The sequence below is a fragment of the Marmota flaviventris genome, chromosome 4 (assembly GCF_047511675.1).
Source record: "Marmota flaviventris isolate mMarFla1 chromosome 4, mMarFla1.hap1, whole genome shotgun sequence".
Taxonomy (NCBI): Eukaryota; Metazoa; Chordata; class Mammalia; order Rodentia; family Sciuridae; genus Marmota; species Marmota flaviventris.
Window position 1 is genome coordinate 54,501,757 of NC_092501.1, and position 20,258 is coordinate 54,522,014.

The 20,258-nt window shown below is 36.9% G+C and overlaps 1 protein-coding gene across 5 annotated transcripts in view; it reads right to left on the minus strand.

Moving 5' to 3' along the window:
* Tet1 (tet methylcytosine dioxygenase 1) overlaps positions 1-20,258 on the minus strand; it is a 126,096-nt gene that overhangs the window by 31,243 nt on the left and 74,595 nt on the right. For all 5 annotated transcript variants that reach the window (XM_071611220.1, XM_071611219.1, XM_071611217.1 and 2 more), the window contains 3 exons: positions 16,051-18,313; positions 11,181-11,271; positions 10,524-10,617 (listed from right to left, as the gene is read on the minus strand). In XM_071611220.1, the coding sequence (XP_071467321.1) occupies positions 10,524-10,617; positions 11,181-11,271; positions 16,051-18,313 (2,448 nt within the window). The remainder of the gene's footprint in view (positions 1-10,523; positions 10,618-11,180; positions 11,272-16,050; positions 18,314-20,258) is intronic.

Consider the following 20,258-nt stretch of genomic DNA (forward strand, 5'->3'; position numbering starts at 1 on the left):
GTTTTGTAAGCATGCTAAATATAGTCATGTATCATTTCCACAAAAGGAGAAAATGACTGCAATGCATTTTTCTCATGTAATACTGTGAGCAGGGAATACAAAGAATTATAAGAGGTTTGTATGAATCAGGGTGCAAAGCAGGGTCAGACTTCTTGATTGGAAAGAAGTGAGCCCCTTTCCAGGATGAAAATAGAGTTAATCATGGTAAAAAAGATAGTACAAATGTTATGCTAAGATTTTTGGGAAACAGGGACCATGAGACAAAGTTAAAGAAAAATTCTACCAATATGTTGACAGAAAATGCCTTCTGTCATTATAAAACTCTCTTCACAAAATTATTATATAGAGAGATGGTTCTAATTCAGGGATCTCTGAGATAAAGATAATGCTGCCTCTGTTTCCAAGACAGCTCAAGCTGGGCATGATGGCTCACAACTGTAATACCAGCAATGCAGGAAACTGAGTCAAGAGGATAGCACATTTGATGCCAGTCTCTGTAACATAGTGAGGTCTTAAGAAACTTAGCAAGATCCTATTTTGTGTGTGCGTGTGTATAGTACTAGGAAATTGAACCCATGGCCTCATGCATAACACATTGAGCCATACGCTAAATGCTGAGAATTTTTCTTAAAAGAAAAATAAAAAAATTAACTGAAGACGCAACAGTTACCCAAAATCTTTCCTGGACCTTCACCTCTGAAAAATATTCTTGCTTTCCTCCCTGCTGCCTTTCAAGGCCATTTTCAACAGCAAGTAGCAGGACATGGCAGTAACTTGCATATTGGTGAGTACTTAACACAAAACCATGGATAAGCTCACCTAAGAAGGCTTATAAGAGACTAACTGAAAGCTGACGGGAGATGGTGAAAGCTATATTACAAAAAGCAAAGTAAAGAATGAGCTTTCCCCAAATAGTAAGTGGAACAGTAGTTTGAATTGCTGAGAAAAAGGGCTGTTGAAGACCAATCATTTTCATTGGCAGTACTGGTAACTTTTGGGACAGGATTTTTACAGAAGGGATGGAAATAGGCAATAGATTTTTTGATAACCTATCTCGGAAGATTTCTTGGGTGGAGGATATATCTCAGTAGTAGAATGCAGGAAGGACATGTTTTAATCTCCAGAACCCCATCCCCTAAAAAGATTAAATCAGGGATTTAATCCAGGGGCACATAACTACTGAGCCATATCCCCAGCCTCTTTTAATATTTTATTTTCAGTTAGGCTATCACTAAGTTGCTTGGGACCTCATTAAATTGCTGAGGCTGGCTTTGAACTCTTGACCCAAGCTGGCATTATAGGTGTGCCCCACCATGCCTGGCTACTTGAATTTTTTGATACTGGGAACTGAACCCAGGAACATTACAACTTCATGGGCTTTACAACTGAGCCACTCTTCCAGCAATATACCAGCAATAACCCAATAGAAGTTTGTTTTAGAGCCTGAATTAAACATAGAGAAAGGGATTATTTTAAGTAGAATGCATTGTAAATTATACTTCATTAGAGTTGCTAAAACACAGAAAAATGTAAAAAACATAAGAATATAAATATAAAGATTATAAAAAGAAAGCACAGCCGAGGAGAACATAATAGTTGTCCTAGATTAGAAGGCCAAACACTAAAAGATGTTCATTCTAGGGTTAGGGGATTGGCTCAGTGGTAGAGCACTTCCCAGTATGTTTGAGGCTCTTGGTTGGATCTCCAGCATTACTGAGACAAGTGAGAGACTTTCACCCCCTCCTCAGTCTACAAATTCAGTTTGTTTCTAAAGTTCATGTGCAACAGTAAATGAGAATTAAGTCAAGAAAAAAGTTTTTAAACAAATGAAAGGAAATTGTCCTCTAAATTTAAAAAATGTTTCCTTATAAACACAGAAAACAATAGGGTAGAACCAGACAAACAATGTTCTCCTCTACTGGGTTAATGAGTAAAGTTAATAGAACCAGTAGGAGGATATAGTAGTGAAATTTAATATCGATGAAAAATTGTCAAATTAATTACTGGTTGTCTACAAAAAAAAAAAAAAAAAAACAAAACAAAACATGGAGAGTCACTATTTTTGTCATTAAGGAGGGAAAGACAGCAGTAAAATAAAACTCCTCTGAACCATCGAAGAATTAAGCTTCTCTACAAGGATAATAGCCAGGCACTCAGGAATAAAGGAAATTTAGATAAAGACAATGGCAGGCTGTACAATGGAAGTCTTGTTCACAAAAGTACAAAATGGGTTTTGAATAATAAATTCATGGGAGAAATACAGTGGTTCATAAATAAACACACCCAAACTTACTTCCTAAAATGCAAATAATCAAAACAGTAATGTTTTACTTACTAGTGTTAGAAGGACAAAAAAGATTTCAACATTCAATTAGTGTTTTGCTTCACTTTTTAAAATTCTTTTTTTTTTTTTTTAAGAGAGACAGAGAATTTTTTAATGTTTATTTTTTAGTTTTCGGCAGGCACAACATTTTTGTTTGTATGTGGTGCTGAGGATCGAACCCTGGCCGCATACATGCCAGGCGAGTGCGCTACCGCTTGAGCCACATCCCCAGCCCTAAAATTCTTAATATCATCCAAAAGATTGAACAACTTAAATTATTAAGAGTAAAGAATTTGAAGGATTCCATTTTGGTTGCCCCCACCCTTTTTTTTTAAACATTAATTCTTGGATGCATCCTTATATGTTCCTGGATCCAAACCACCCATAACAATGGGGTTATAGTTCAGTTCCATATGCAATGAGGTCCAAAAAACTTTGATCATATTCTGCTTGAAAACAGCCCCAAGTTTCTCAACATTTAGAATACTATAGAACAATTAGCATTTATCACAAGTAATATTGACCTTATCACTAATCTGTTTAACATGCTTCAATAGTTTTCATTTATCAATCAGTGTGAAGTTCAGTGGTAGAGCGCTTGTCTAGCAAAAAGAGGACCTAGGTTACCATCCCCATTACCACAAAACAAACAAAAAAACCATCATCTAGGGCTGGGGTTGTAGCACTTGCCTAGCATGTGTCCAGGCCCTGGGTTCCATCCCCAGCACCACATAAAACTAAATAAACAAAATAATGGTATTGTGTCCATCTACAACTGAAAAAAACAGAAACAACCCATCATCTGTAATTGAAAGTTCTAACATCTTTGCTCTTAGTTTGGGAGATACCCTAAATTGCTAAAAAGATCACTTTTCGGAAAGGGTAAAATTAAGATGTCTTTTTAGGTTTGAAAGTATGATGTTTATTCAACTGCTGAGTTTCAAACTATTTTTACTTCAACTAAATTAGATAGATGTGGTGGTATACACCTGTGATCCCACTGATTTAAGAGGCTGAGGCAGGAGGATCTCAAGTTGAGTACGATCCTAAACCAACCTCAGCTAGGTAGTAAGACCCTTAGTGACTTGGCAAGACTCTGTTACAAAAATAAAAAATAGGGGGATGGGGTTGTGGGCTTAGTGGTAGAGTGCTCGCCTAGCATGCGTGACGTACCGGGTTAGATATTCAGCACCTCATAAAAATAAAATAAAGATATTGTTTCCAACCAAAAGTAAATAATAAATATTTTTTAAAAAAAAAAAATTCTATACATTTCAGCTAATATTATTTAAAAATAAAAAATATAACAAGGGCTGAGAATGTAGCTTAGTGGTAGAGAGGTCCTGGTTTCCATCCCCAGTACCAATAAATAAATAAATAAGGGTATGAAAAGGCTGGGGATGTAGCTCAGTGCCACATACCCCTGGGATTAGTCCACAGTTCAATGAATAAATAAACAAATAGAATATAACTAAATTAAAAATCCAACTAAACGGATCATCGGAGCTGCAAATTAAATTATATTTAATATTTTGAGCTGGGGAAGTAGCTCAGTGGTAGGGCCCAGGCCTAGCATGCCGAGGCACTCCGTTTGATCCTAAGGCAAAAACAAAAACAGTCAAAGCAACTGTGGAAGAAAATGCGTTAACATAAAAGTAATACTAATGATACACTAGCAGATAATAGATTTAAGTGAAGAAAAACAAATGAAGGACAAAACAAGCAAGGACAGTGAAAACTGTAAAACCATAACACTGTTTCACAGCTACCATCAACTCAACTGAAACATAAAATGGCTATGTTACACTGGGCAGATACTGAAAGTACCAAAGAAGTGTAACCCAGGATGCCAGCTACCTTTTTATAGGGTGTTATGGGAATGGACAGGAGGTACCTGATTTGGACACAGAAATCAGCAGCACCCCAAGACAACCATAGTAGATGGAAGAACCTTGGAACAAAAAATTGAAGACCAAATAAAGGTATAAATTCCAGCAAGATGGTTTGTAGACTTTTGAATACTCCATTTAGTTCACAACTCAACTCAGAACTCTTGGGGAATCAGATGAGAGTAGTAAAGAAATTACCCCTCATGTTTTCTCATTAACACATCTATCCTACTGCCTAATATAGTAATTCTTTGGAGGGAGCTGAGGAGCCCCTGAAATTAACAGGCATTGGAGCCAACTGGGCTGCTAGGTTTGAATTCTTCCCACTCCTGCCATCATCAGGGGCTCCAGAGGTAGGGGAGTACAGGGAGTTAACTGAACGTTTGCACTCAAGAAACTATATCACCTTTTCCACCCGAATCTACAGAATAACAAGACAACTAGTCCCTGACAAGACCCAAAGTGACAGAAAAAGGAGTCAAAATTTCTGCCAAAATCTAATAATTATGTGGGAGTATAAATGCTCACCTGATAAGGACTCATTTCAAAGAAAAGAATAAAACAGTGGAGAGAAAAGGCAAAACAATCAATGTGAGAATGACTCCAAATGCAGGCTACTACACAGAATTTGCTTTTAGAACCTGATGTGGTGGTGCATGCCTGCTAATCCCAAAGACCCAGGAAGCTGAGTAAGAAGATTGAAAGTTCAAGACTAGCCGTAGCAATTCAGCGAGGCACTGACACTTAGTGTAACCCTGGAATTGTAATGGAGGTTAATGTTTAATATGGATTACACACAAAATGAATACACTAAGATGAAAGTAAATTTAGAGACATGCAATCCACTAGTTACAAGTTTATTAGATTCCTTAGTTCAAAATGAGTGGCTGACTGGCTTTCATTTCCTCCCATACCCACAGATAGGACTTAATTATGCTGGTGTCACTCCAAATAATGTATAGAGTCCTAAAGACTATGGACTATATATAGTCCTAAAGTCCTACATAATCCTTTCATTATATTTTGCATTTAACCTTAACTTAAGGTTCAACTATGGGTTAGACAACTTAAACAGATTTCTAGCTTGAATTCTTTTCTCCTCTTAGAACTAATATTGGGGTGGAGATGGGGCTCAGTGGTAGAGTACCTAGCAGGCGTGAGGCACTGGGTTCGATTCTTAGCACCACATAAAAATAAATTCAATAAAATTATTGTGTCCATTTACAACGAAAAATAAAAAAAAACAACTAATATGGAAAACATCAATACTACTTCAAGACACCAATTCAAATGCAAAATATTTGGTTTTCTAAGTATTATCTAACCTCAGTATACATTTATTCGACAGGAGCTTATTGTTTGGCAATAAACAGATTTGGTCTTTTATAAGATAACCTGGAAAGTTTGCAAATAATAAAGTCTGATTAAACTTACTATTTTTAGATTTCATTTATAAAACCTATTTCCACAAACATACTACATCAATAACTGTTTTTATTATCAAAATGATTTTTTTTTGCGGGGGTGCATCCCACGCTAGTTAAGGTCTCTACCATGGAGCTACATCCCAAGCCCAAGTTTTTATTTCTGAATGGTCATTAAAAGATATTAAAACTTTCACTCATTAAGTCACTCAGCAACAGAATTTTATTTTACTCCTTCTCTCTAAATTATTTTTGTATTTATGAAAAGTTGGAGATATACTACTACACTATACTGAGATGTTCTTTTATTCTAGGAAGAAAAAAAGGAATATCACATAAGACAAAAGAAGAAAGCAATTTGGGTATACCTAAGATTCATGGAAAATGCTGAACAAATACACTTTGTACCTAATAACTCACAGAGAGTGTTACAAGAAGTTTCTATGAACAATGAGATTCAAATTTTGTCTTAAACATACACACATACTGCAATTCTGTTAGTGTCATTATTATTATTACATGAGAAGAGGTTTGGAAGTCAGGAAGGAGAAATCACACAAAACCCTATCATATAACCGAACTACCTTGGGTTAATTATGCATTACGGGGGAAGACAGCTGCCATTTCAAGAGATATTTTTACTCCTTGCTACTTACTAGGCAAATAAGTGATGGATCCAGAAATAACTAGCAGATGCAACTAAGCGAATGTCAACTACCAGTGCTAGATATTGGGAACTAATCCCTGCCATCTATTTCAGCAAAGGAACAAGGTGAAACATAGGGGCAAGACTAAAAACAAAACTATTAGAAAACATAAGGTGAAGGGGTCCAGAAAAGGAACCAGAAAAATTAGAACAAATTGGACATCACTTTCCTATATTCAAATATATTTATATATGAATATGTGACCAGCGAAACTCCACATCATATTCAACCTCTTCTCAAGAATGGGAAGTTATACTCCATGTTATGTGTGATGTGTCAAAATACATTCTACTGCCATGTATATCTAAAAGAATTTTAAAAGAAATTGTCACAAAAGCTAGGGGAGATTTATCATTGGAGCTTTTGGGAATGTAACAATGTTCTTTTTTTTAAATGTCTTTATTTTATTTATTTATTTATTTTTTAATGTGGCGCTGAGGATTGAACCCAGTACCTCACAAGTGCAAGGTAAGCACTCTATCACTGAGCTATAACCCTAGCCCCAACAGTGTTTATTTTTAACTTGGGTAGCTGTTTCATGACTGTCCATTTACACACACACACACACATTTTTGCAGGGGGAGGACAGTACTGGAATGCTGAGCTATATCTCCAGTTCTTTTTATTATTATTTTAACTTCCTGATTATCTCACCCAATCCCTTCCAATACCTTCAGTATCTCAAATCTAGAATACTTATATTCCCTGTTGAACCCAAAGGCTTCCTGGGGCCCAGAAAACTAAACTTATAAGGGCTTCTTTATGAACAAGTATAGGTGTTTTATATATATATATATATATATATATATATATATATAGGGATAGGATCATTCTCGTTCCCTGGGAGCTCTCAGTTCCCAGAGCACAAGAACTCAACAATAGTAAATCTCCAGGATCTGTGCTTCATTATGGACACACTTTTTGAGTATCAGGGCTGCGTGTCTCAAAGTATTTCCTTTCATTCACCCAGTGGTAGAGTGCTTGCCTAGAACCGGTAAAGCACTAGGATTGATCCTCAGCACCACATAAAAACAAATAAATGAAGATAATTAACAAAACAAAAAATAATGCCACTTATGTTGGCTTTCTATGACTGTATAACAAATTTTTTTCTTTTTTCTTTTTTAAAGAGAGAATTTTTTTTAATATTTATTTTTTAGTTTTTGGCGGACACAACATCTTTGTTTGTATGTGGTGCTGAGGATCGAACCAGGGCCACACGCATGCCAGGCGAGCGCACTACCGCTTGAGCCACATCCCCAGCCCTGTATAACAAATTAACAAAAATTTAGGAACTTAAGCAACACAAACATGTTATCTACTTTCCAAGTGTGAGAAGTCCAATGTGTTAGCTGCTGAAATCCAAGGGGCTTTGATTCTTATCTAAGGCTCTCTGGCTGTTATAAACCCTTAGTTTCTTTCATTGCTAAGACTGAGGCTTCGGGGCTGGGGATGTGGCTCAAGTGGTAGCGCGCTCGCCTGGCATGCCTGCGTACGGCCCGGATTCGATCCTCAGCACCACATACAAACAAAGATGTTGTGTCCGCCGAAAACTAAAAAAATAAATAATAAAATTCTCTCTCTCTCTTTAAAAAAAAAAAGACTGAGGCTTCTCTTTTCCTGGTAGCTGTTAGCCAGGAACCACTCTCTAGAGCAACTTGAGGTTGCTTTCAGTTCCCTGCCATGGAAGTCTCCATGGGCAGTTTGTAACAACAGGCTGTTTGCTTTCCCCAAGCCAGGAAGAGTCTTTTAGACAGGGCCTCACTTAGGCTGGCTTTGAATTTGTAATCATCCTGACTCAGCCTCACCAGTAGCTGAGATTATAGCAATTCCATTACAACTGACTTCTTTTTATAATTATGGACAAATCGTATTCTTACATTTTATAAACTTTGCTCTTGACATATTCCATAATGAACAGCATTGATCTTTAACAGCATTATGCTATAATATTCAAAAAATGAAAGCATTAGCCATTTAGAGAAGATACAAATAAGATAAACAAATTTTAATATGCCAATATAGTGCTCTTTTTATGGCAGGGAAGGAGGGGTTCTAGAGAGTGAATCCAGGGGAGCTTAACTGCTGAGCAACATCCCCTCCCACTTTTTTGGTACCAGGGATTGACTCAAGGACACTCAACTACTGAGCCACACCCTCAGTCCTATTTTGTATTACTTTGAGAGACAGGGTCTCACTGAGTAGATTTTTCTAAGATTAGCTTTGATCCTCCTGTCTCAACCTCCAGAGCATTGCACAGGGAAAAATTTATTTTGAGACAGGTTCTTCTTACTAAATTGTTTAGGCCTTCTCTTTGTTGCTGAGGCTGGCCTTTAACCTGGGATTCACCTGCTTCCGCTTCCCAAGTAGCTAGTTTTACAGGCATGTGCCACCACATCCAGCTCAATGTAGTGTAACTTATTTATTTTTATTGAAGAATGGATGTTGATTTTGTGCTTGACAGTCTCTAAGATGGCCCCAAAGTTCACTACTTCCTGATATTTGTGCTCTTACATTGTCCTGTCCACCAAACAGCACTGATCTACATAGGCACCATGAAGACACCATAGGTTCCTCTTTGCCCTTTTATTTCAGGGTGGGGGGGTGCATGTAAAACTAACCTTCCAGGCCAAGGGAATATTTAAACAGTTCTATGACGAAGAATTGAGGCCTCTAGCCAACAGCCATCAAGGATATATACTGGGGATATAGCTCAGTTGGTAGAGTGCTTGTCTTGCATGCACAAGGCCCTGGGTTCGATCCCCAGCACCACCAAAACAACAACAACAAAGAAAAAAAAAAAAAAAAACACCTATGGCCTCAAACAGGGAGTCTGGAAGTGACTCTGCATCTATAGCACACTCCTTTCAGTAGTCAAGTTTCTAGATGACTACAACCTCCTGACACCCTCTGCCAAAAAGCACCTTTGTCAACTGCTCTTCAATTCCCAACTCACAAAAGAACATAATTGTTGTTCAGAGATACCACAGGTTTTCAGGTAATCTGTTAAGCATCAACATATATTCATATACACTTTACCAATGAATTCCTTAGACTACTATTTAGAAACTAGATAGCTTACTCCTATCTGAAAATGTTTCAAATGCTCTCTATTGCTCATAGAATAAAACCTCAACTCCTCACTATGGCTGACAAAACACTCATGATCTGGCATCTGCCCGTCTTTTCACCATCACCTGGTTCCAATCCTTATCTTCTCAACTTCACTGGACACTTCTGGCATTTTCTTTTTCTCCCAATGTTCCCTTTTTCTTTATCTAAGACCTTTTCTCTTATTGTTTCTGGGCTTAGGAATGTTCGTCCCTACATTCTTGGGAGTATTTTATTCTGCATAGTTTGCCTCTTTATTTAGCTCACTCTATAGATTTTTTTAAATATTTTTTTTTAGTTGTTGATGGACGTTTATTTTATTTACTTATTTATATGTGGTGCTAGGAATCAAACCCAGTGCCTCACAAGTATGAGGCAAGTGCTCTAGCGCTGAGCTAAACTCCATCCTGCACTCTATAGTTTTTTCTGGAAAAAGGATGTATCTCTCTGTTGCTCAGACTGGCCTGCAATTCATGGGCTCAAGTGATCCTCCTGATTCAGTTCCCTAATAGCTGTGTCTGTGGGCATATGCATCCAAGCCCAACTTCACTCAATTCTCAGTTTCAATATTCCCTCTCCAGAGAAACCTGCCAGGATGACCTATACTTAATAAGAAAATCCCGGAAGGATCACAGCTGAAACAGAAACAAGATAAAACCATCACCATCAAATCAATATAAAATTGAAGTTATCTGAAGAAATAAATTCATAGAATAAAATTGAGAGGAGAATATAAATTCATTACTATAGAGAATATGTAGCTGAGATACACAAGGCAAATAAACTGGAAAGGAAACATCTAACACCTGAGAACAAAACTTTTAAAAAGCTCTGAGGGAAAACTGGTTTGTTTAAAAAAAAACAAAAAACTGGTTATTTAAAATAAAAATGACAAGTGTTCAATATTCTAAAGGTGTACATCTAGCAATAACATGCAAAACACAGGCAAAAACAGAAAACTTCCTTGTTATCACCTTGTGGCTATTTTTCTGATCCAAACTTTCATGGGACCGCCCCCCAAAAGCATTTAACCTGTATTTTCAAACATTTCCAAATATCAAGTACTTACCCACTTAGCAATTGGACACCCATGAGAGCTTTTTCCTTCTTTTCCTGTGTATACAATTTGTTCTAGCCTTACTGCCTTTCCTTTATGGCCATACCTATTACAAAGCAGAGTGGAGGGAATACACTAATTAACTACAATCTACACTTGAAACAATTTGTTTTTAATTGCTATGAACAGAAGTTAAAAAAAAAAAAAAAAATCAAACAGTCCTCGTAAATTTACTTTTGCCAAAAAATTGCTTTTATGTGGCAGACATTTCTATTTCTATTTCATAGTTCTTCTTACTGATCCTTAAAGATCACTCTTTAAAATTAAACTGAGTCCAAGACAAGCAACAGGAATGCAGGGTTAACTTAATGTTGGCAGTGTTAATTTGAACTATTCTCACATTATATAATATATATATGAATAAGGATTCCTGAATTAATTATAGACAATTAGCCTTGCTTCCTGAGAGTCTTTTTAAGCACCCAGCAGCTCATAAGGAGGACTCAGGAGAACATATGGGCATTTTTCTTCTGAGCCCTAACAAACATCCAACTCATACTCCTCAAAATTCTCTATTCACCTCATATTTGTTCCCAGAGATAAACTTATCTGCACTGAGTCAGGTCCACAATAAAGAATGATTTTTAACAGGGAAACACATTTCCTCACCTATTCTCCATGATTTCCCTGACAGCAGCAATACTTGGTCCTGCCCCAAGGTGTGTATAATATGGGCCTTTGTCTTTTTGTATACCTCGATCTGCGGAAGGAATAAGATTATTAGACCCAAAGCCTTACAAAATTTCATAGGGGCAAGGAGCTCTTATACTATTTTTGCTTTGTTTTTGTTTTAATTCAGAACCATGAATCTTTTCAAGATCTTAGTCAGCGAGGTTTTCCTGCTCCTAATGTTCTTTCTTTCTTTTTTAAACCATCAGAGGATGGGGTGGGTCATCTTTATTGTCTGATCTCCCCCTTAAAAAAAAAAAAAATTATAACTAAGGCACAAATTAAAACTTATCCAAGACTGATAGGTCTGAGAAGCTTGACCTCAATTCCTTTTAAAATTGAGCCTATCAATTTCCCTACTAAGAACTTATCTTACTTCACACACAATTATGTATTTAGATTGGAAATATACAAGAATGAAATTATGTATTTAGATTGGAAATATACAAGAATGTTCACTGCTACAATTACCAATAGTATCAAAAAAGGGAACCAACCTTAACAAAAATCCCAGCAAATGATAAGTTAAATAAATCATAGGAAGTTTATACAGAATACAATAAAGTTACTGAAAAATAATATGTATAAACATTTTAAAAAGCTGAAAAGAAATTTAAGCTATAAAATTAAAACAGCAAGTTGCAAAGTGGTGCTTTGAAAAACCTACATTCAAACCAGAGACAAAATAAAAATCAGCAATAATGTTTATTCATATAGAAAAGTATAACAGGGATTTTTTTCTCAGAGAATAGAGAAAGATATTTACATACTTCTGATTTAGAATCATGTGTAACTAGAATCACTGGGGAATATCTGTATTTTATGCATTTCTGACCATGGTGTATCTAAACAAAAAAGTCAGTGATCATTTTGACTGGACATTAAATATAATATAGAATCACTTATGTGGTTTTGTTTTCCTTTTTTTTTTTTTTTTTTAATACCAGGGACTTAACCATTGAGCGACATCCCTAGTCCTATTTTGTATTTTGTTTAGAGAAACAGTCTCACTGCATTGCTCAGGCCTCACCTATTTACTGATGCTGGTTTTGAACTTGTGACCTTCCTGTTTCTGCCAGGATTACCAGCACTGCCCAGCTTTCTGTGGCTTCTTAGGCAAGGTACATAGATGAGATCTTAATTTATTGGGCATCTAGAGCACTAGTTGTTACTACTGATCTAAAGCAGGGGCAGTTTTGCCCCAGGGGCAACATTTGGCAATATCTGTAGACATTTCTGGAAGTAATAATTTGTCAGGTATGTGTGTTAGTCCTGCACACTAGCACTAATATCCAGTGAATAGCTCCACAGGCTGAGACAGGAGGATCCAGAGTTCAAAGCCAGCCTCAGCAATGGCAAGGTGCTAAGCAACTCAGTGAAACCTTGTCCTTTTTTTTTTTTTTTTAAATATTTATTTCTTATTGTAGTGCTGAGGATCGAACCCAGGGCCTTGCAAGGGCTGAGTGCTCTACCGCTGAACCACAACCCCAGTCTCCTAAAACTGTTTTTAAATAAAATACAAAATAGTACTGGGGATATGGCTCAGTGGTTGAGTGCCTGCCCCTGAGTTCAATCTACTGCCCCCCCAAAAAAACTAGAAACTTGACCCAAATTTGTTGTAGATAGGGCAAGGAAAGTATTATTTTCCTTAGCTAATGCTAGGTGCTCCCCCCAAAAAAAATCAAATCCCACAATGCACAGGACAGCCTCCTGTGTTCTAAAATGCTGATAATTAGGGCTGGGATATAGCTCAGTGGTAGAGGGCTTGTTTAGATGCACAATGCCCTGGGTTCAATCCCTAGTACCACCAAATAAATAATAGTGTTAAATTTGAGAAACACTAGACACTTATTACTCCACTTCACTAGAAAATAATGCCCCTGAAGGAAAGCCATTACCCTGCCTTACTTGATGATCCTACTTGGTCATCCTACACATGTGAGCACAGTACCCTCAGAGGTAAACGATTAGACATAGATGTGACAGTGTATACCATAGTTTAATACTTGGTTGTGACTGGTTACTTTGCATGAGGAAAGGGTCTTGAAAAAAAGATCACCATCTATTAGAACCATCCATACAATTAAACTAGACTTGTACAGGTTATGTATTGATTTTTTGAATTGCTGGCCTTTTTTCCATTTGTAATTATACACAGAAACACATTCTTCCTCTTATTCTTTGGATTGTTGAAGAAAGAGACAGTGGAAATTATAAGAATGGGCTCTAGTTGACACTGCCTGTCTCCTAATCCCAGTTCAGTCACTTTCAGATTGTGAATATCTCTGGGTCCCAAATTTCCTCATTTGTAAAATAGTAATAATTGATAATAAGTATTCCCTATGCAAGAATGTTGTGAATTTTAGAAGGCATGGCATAGAACCAGACTCATAGTAGGAGCTACAGATGGTGAGCCATTTACCACTGTTAGTCTAAGAATCTCTCTTGGTTTCAGCCAGGCATGCCTGTAATCCCAGCGGTTTAGGAGGCTGAGACAGGAGGGTCAGGAGTTCAAAGACAGCCTCAGCAATTTAGGGGGGCCCTAAGCAACTCATCCAGACCCTGTCTCTAAATAGAATATAAAAAAGGGCTGAGGATATGGCCAAGGGGCTGAGTGCCACTGGGTTCAATCCCTGGCAATGAATGAAGACCTCTATGTTTCAGTTCAACTCTCTTCAGACTGTGCAGTGCTTCCCAAAAGAGTGTACCCTGGCACAAGGTTGTAAACACAGTAGCCATCTACAGATGAGTCACATGCCCAGCCTTTTTTATATTTTGAGACAGGATCACAAAGTTGACAAGGCTGGCCTCAAATTTGTGATTCTCCTGCCTCAACTTCCCAGATTCCCTGGGATCACAGGGATGCACCATCATGTCCAACATTTGGGCCATAATTTAAGTGATACTGTATTAATAACTAAACCTATTTAGATGGGGTTCAAAACAAGTTCTTTCACAAATTCTGTCCTGTAACAATTCTATAATCACTGAAATAAGGGGTTTTAATGAGAAGATTAAGAAACTATAATGACATGATCTATTTAATCTCTTTTTTCCCCCATTTTATGATTACTGATTACTTTTTCTCTCCCTTTAGTAAGGAGGTTGAAATCAGTGGTGCTTTACCACTGAGCTACAACCAGTGTCTGGATAAATTGGTTGGCCTGAAACTTGAAATCCTCCTGCCTGAGACTCCTGATTCACTGGGATTACAAGCACACATCACCACACCCAAGCTCAATGGATTTGTTATATTTGAGTGCTTACATGAAATTTGAATACAGTGACTAATCAATATAGGAGTCAATTTGACTCCTATATTGATTAGTCACTGTATTCAAATTTCATGTAAGCAATATAGGAGTCAAATTAAGCTTTCACATGATTCAAATGCTAAGCAAATTTCTCAAGAACTACTGAAGAATCTTAACCCTAGCAAGACTTTTCTTAATTTTTTTAACTTGTAGATGGATACAATACCTTTATTTTGTTTATTTATTTTTTATGTCGTGCTGAGGATCAAATCCAGCACCTCAAAAATGCGAGGCAAGCACTCCACTGCTGAGCCATGACCCCAGCCCTACACCAGTCCTTTTAACCACAGATAAAAGTAATTGTTAAGTCCCATGTAGTGGTGCATGCCTATAATCCCAGCAATTCGGGAGGCTGAAGCAGAGGTGTTTAAGTGGCCAACCTGAGCAATTTAGTGAGACACTGTCCCACTACAGAAAATTAAAAAAAAAAAAAAAAAAAATGAAGCACATGCCTGTAATCTCAGCAGCTCAGGGAGGCTGAGGCAGGAGGACAGCAAATTCAAAGCCAGCCTTAGCAATTTAGCAAGGCCGTAAGCAACTAGTGAGACTCTGTGTAAAAATAAAAAATTAAAAGGGCTGGGGATGTAGCTCAATGGTAAGCATCGTTACTAACAATGCCTAGTACTAATAAAAAAATTATTAATTTCTCAATATTCTCTTTCAATGACTCCTAAGGCACAAAATATACTGTGACCCCCCCTACTAGGACAAACTTATCCACTGAAATAGAAAACTAATATCTGCAGAATAAGTATTAAAATACATGAAAACTCAAAAAGATTTATGAATTCTAAAAGTAACTAACATAAAAGAATTTCTTAATACCTGGATACACATTTTCAATTGCAAAATAGAGAAGCACTAGAACCTGGCTAAAAAAGAATTAAACCATTCTTAAGTGGATGAGACTTTGTATAGTTATTTGTTAAGTTCTATATATTCTCTGTATGCACATACTAGCTAACCAGAAAAAGTTTTTAATGAAATCCTCGTAAGTCAAAATTCTTCTAAATATTGGGAGAACAATTAGTCTTTAATAAAGTATTAAAGAAATCCTTCTTAGGCTATGACACTAAACTTGAGACCTTTTTTTTTGATGCTGTTCTGAGGAATCTAACCCAGAATCCTTTACCAACTTCCCAGACCTTTTTTATTTTGACATAGGGTCTCACTAAGTTGCTGAGGCTGACCTTGAACTTGTAATCCTCCTCTCTCACTCGCTGGGATTATAGGTCTGTGCCATCATGTCCAGCAACTTGAGACATTTGCTTGGAGAGAAAGTTTACCTTTACTTTTCTGCACTATGAGTTGAAATATCTGTCTTTTCTTAGCAGAATGGATTAAATGTCTAACAGAAAAATGGGTACAGAATTATTTAGTCCACCTTACCTATGGGGGAAAGAATACTATTCAATGAATCAGACAGGATTCATCGAGTCTGTCAGGATGTGTGACCATTTCTGCAGAAGAAAGAACACATCTATACAAGCACTTACCAAGACAGTTGCAAGCCGGAGCTTCTGATTCTTTTGTTGCAGCCGCCAGCTTTTTTGCAGGGTTACTAAGAAAGTTCACGGCATTATTAAAACTTGTCTGTACACCATCTACCATTGAAAAATCTAATGTTTCAACACTAGATGAACAGACTGTCTCTTCAGTTTTGATAGAAACCACTCTAATTCCTCCTGAACTTCCTGCATTTACATTCCTGAGAATATGTGCAGGGTCTGGTAAGGGTGTCTCATAACAGACACCAGGCAATGTTGTCAGTCTCTGATGCACAAGATGCTCTTGAATATCTTCTTGAAACTGTGTTTGGTCATCAATAGCCATCACATTAGCACACTGGTTAGGTGGAAAGGAGGCCAGGGGCAAAAGATGAGCTTTCTGATTGACATTCACTGTTGACTGTACCTGAGAATTACAAGCTTTGTCTGTAAACTGCTGCCCATCAGATTCTGTTTTGTTAGGAAGTAATGGGAGAGAATCCAATGGTTCAACCTTCATCATTTTTTGCTGTACTGATTCAGTGTATCTCTCAAATTTTATCTGAGTGAGTGGAGGAAATAATTTTTTCTGTTGTAGGGATAAACTGGCTTGAGTCAGTGGTTTGAGTACTTTACCAAAATGAGGAATTTTCCCCAGCAGAATAGGAAAATCATGTGACCCAAATTGACCAAATCTTTGAAATTTGGATGCTACCCAAATATCATGTAACTTACTATACTCATAGGACAACTGCTCCTGCTGCTTCTGCTCGTTTTCTTGACAGTTTATAGCCAGAGGCCTCTTTTTCCGACGATCTCTTGATGGGATAGATTTTGTCTTTTTCTGGGTTGTGTTCTTTCGCTTTGGTAATGATGGAGCTTGATTATTTTGCACACTTGGTGGTGGTTTCTGTTGAATTGTGCCCTTCTCCTGACTCATTTTTTGCTGCACGTTATATGGAACAATGCTGGTTGGGGTACTTTCAATATTCTTTTCCTCTGGTTTTACATAGTTGAAATTAATGATTGATGCAAGTTGTGTTAATTGTGTTGCAACATCTTCTTCAATTTGACTGTAGGATACATCTTGACTTGATGGATCATCTTTTGAATTTAAACTTTTATTACTGTCCAATAACTGGTTAGATTGCTCCAATTTATTACTTCTTGGCGACAAGTGAGGCAAGTCACTAGTTCTGCCTTCCAATGCACTTTTATTGGTATCAATATTAGATGAATTTGATTTTGTGGAAAAAAGGGAGTCCGAATTTGATACTTTTGAATGTTCATGTGGTTCTGCAGATGCTTGGTTAGTGGCTGAGCTGTGCTGTGACTTGGACATGGTATTTTGGCCATTGAACACTACTGTGTTGCATGAACTTTCCTTTTGGAGAGGTGGACAGTTATGAAGGGTTGGTGAGTTTGGGTCATTGAGGTCTTTTGTTACAGAATAGAGGATAACTTTGTAACTATTACGGAAACAAGCTGTTGTCTGATCTGTTTCTTCATCCTTCTCTGACTTCGATGGTGAAGAATTCTCTGATGGGGTTTCTGACAGTTGTGTGAGGGCCTCTATGGCGACCAATTGTTCTATAGTTAAATTCCTATCTTGCATCATGGATAAAATACATGATGTAACTGGAGACCCATCTTTTGTTTCTTTACGTGGTATGTTCTCAGGAGGTTTTGGTTGATCACCTTCATTGTATGCATTAGTATGACTATTTAAGTTTGCAGAATTTTCAACGAATATGCAGTTAAAGCCAGGCTGTGGGAAGGGTAACATATGACTCTTCCCCTTGAGATGACCACCACTTGCACTAGAAGGAATAGAGCTCATGGCATTGTTATGATTGGCAGTATCTTTCAAAAATTTACAGGGATTGTTTTCCAATGACTTATCAAATTCGTCAATATTAAATTTGTTAAATGACACATTTGTTTCACTTGGTAAACACTGTACATTTGTAATGCCATTACTTATTGTTGGTACAAACAACTTAGGAAGTTTAATTTCTTCCTTATCATCTTCAGAGTTTTTTGATTTTTCAGCCTCTGTTACACTTTCTCCTTTGACCTGATCTGTTAAATGTATTTTCTTGTTTTGTGTCCACCTCTCCACCTTGATACCTGTCATGCTTTCTTCATTTTTAGTTACATTTTCAAGGGGATGTGTATTCAATTCCAAACTCTTTTCTTCCCCATAACCACATCTGCTGAATTCCATGGATTCTGACTTCGGGCCATTTACTGATTTGTTGTCAAAATCTACCTGTAAAATAAATACAGAAATTACCCGTATTAACTACTTAAATATCAAAGTTACAACAAAAGGAACTTTATAATTTAATATCAACGAAATGTGAAGTCTCTATGGATATAACCTAAAAGATTATTATTTCTGCCTTTCATACATTCAGATAAGTCATAAAATACCAAAAAGTAGAATACAGGATGAGAGAAAAAAAATTAGAAACTATCATAATATCATGCAGATTAATGTCAAAACTTCATGTCTATTTTCTTTTCTCTTTTTGGTAGCATGGATTAAACCCAGAGGCACTTAACAACTGAGCCAAATCTCCATTCCTTTTTATTTTCAATTTTCAGACAGAGTCTCACTTGGTTGTTGTCCTCAACAAATCTTTGTTGCTTTGAACTTTCAATCCTCCTGCCTCAATCTCCTGAGGTGCTGGGATTCTAGGTATGTGCTACCACACACAGCTCAAAATCACATGTCTTTTAAACAAACATCCATTCCTTTTTCCATATGTAGTTATAAAATATTTAATATTGGCTTCATTCAATGGGCAATATCAATCATTTAAATGCTAATTGAATTGACAAAAACCTTACATACAAAAACAATACAAATCCTAATTGTTGAATTTTCACAAAATGAATAGTGATGTACCCAGTTCTTAAGCAAGAAACTCCTCTGTCCTGTCTTCAATCAGCCTTCAACAGATAAATATTGTCCAGATAAGTAAGATCATAGACTTCTTTCTTTTCTTTCTTGGTACTGGGGAGTGAAACACGGACTCTTTGACTCTGAATTACACCCCTTTCCTTTTCATTCTGTATTCTGAGACAGGGTCTCACTAAGTTGCTTAGGACCTCATTAAATTGCTGAGGCTGGCCTTGAATTGGCAATCGTCCTACCTCAACCTCCCAAACTTCTGGGATTACAAGCATGTGCCACTGGACCCAGCACATCATAGATTTCTTATGCTTATTTTCAAAGTTTACATTATACTTTTGAGATACATCTACCTTGTTAGGTATACTTATACTCCATTAATTCTCACTACTGTAATTTCTACACTGACTAACCAACAATTTATTACTCAATACAACATACACAAACTACTTAGCATTTCAGAAACCCTGAGTTCCATATTCAGCAATGTAAAATGAATTTTTTATAAAAATTAACCACTGAGCAAATGCACTGTGTAGTTGATAAGTTAACAGACTTGCGTATATCTAGAGTTAAAAATATCTGGGTTTTTTTTGGTATGTGTGTGGTATTACAGATTGAACCACCATGCCTAGCAAAAGTTATCTCTTTCTTAATACTAGAGGAAATTTTGATTCCAATTCATAGAATACAACAAATATGAATTCTAGTCAAAATAAGCATCAAACACAAACATACACACACAGAGGTATTGGGTATTGAACCCAGAGGCGCTTTACCACTGAGGCATATCAAAGCCCTTCTTATTTTTTTGTTTTTAGATAGGGTCTCACTAAGGCTAGCTTTGAACTTGTGATCTTCCTGCCTCAGCCTTCCAGAGTCAATGGGATTACTGGCATGCACCACTGCTCCAAGCACTACGATTGTTTTGAAACAAAGGTATTTGTTTAAAAGGAAAGAGGTTTCAGGATAAACAGATGGTCAGTTTGCCAAAATAGACATGGCTTATATCAGAGTTCAGAAAACTTTTCCTGTCAAGGATAGAGAATAAACATTTTGGACTTTATAGCCCATACATCTCCATTACAACTACTCCTGTTATAATGGGGGGAAAAAACAGCCAGATAATTTGGGAGAAAAAAAAAAAATGTGGCTCTATTCCAGTAAAACTATTTATGGAAACAAAAATGTGAATTTCGTGTAAAATTTACAACACCTACAAACACAAAGATGAGTAAGGAAAGATAGTCCTCCTCAATACATATAAAATTAATAGGCTGAGGACATAGCTCAGTGG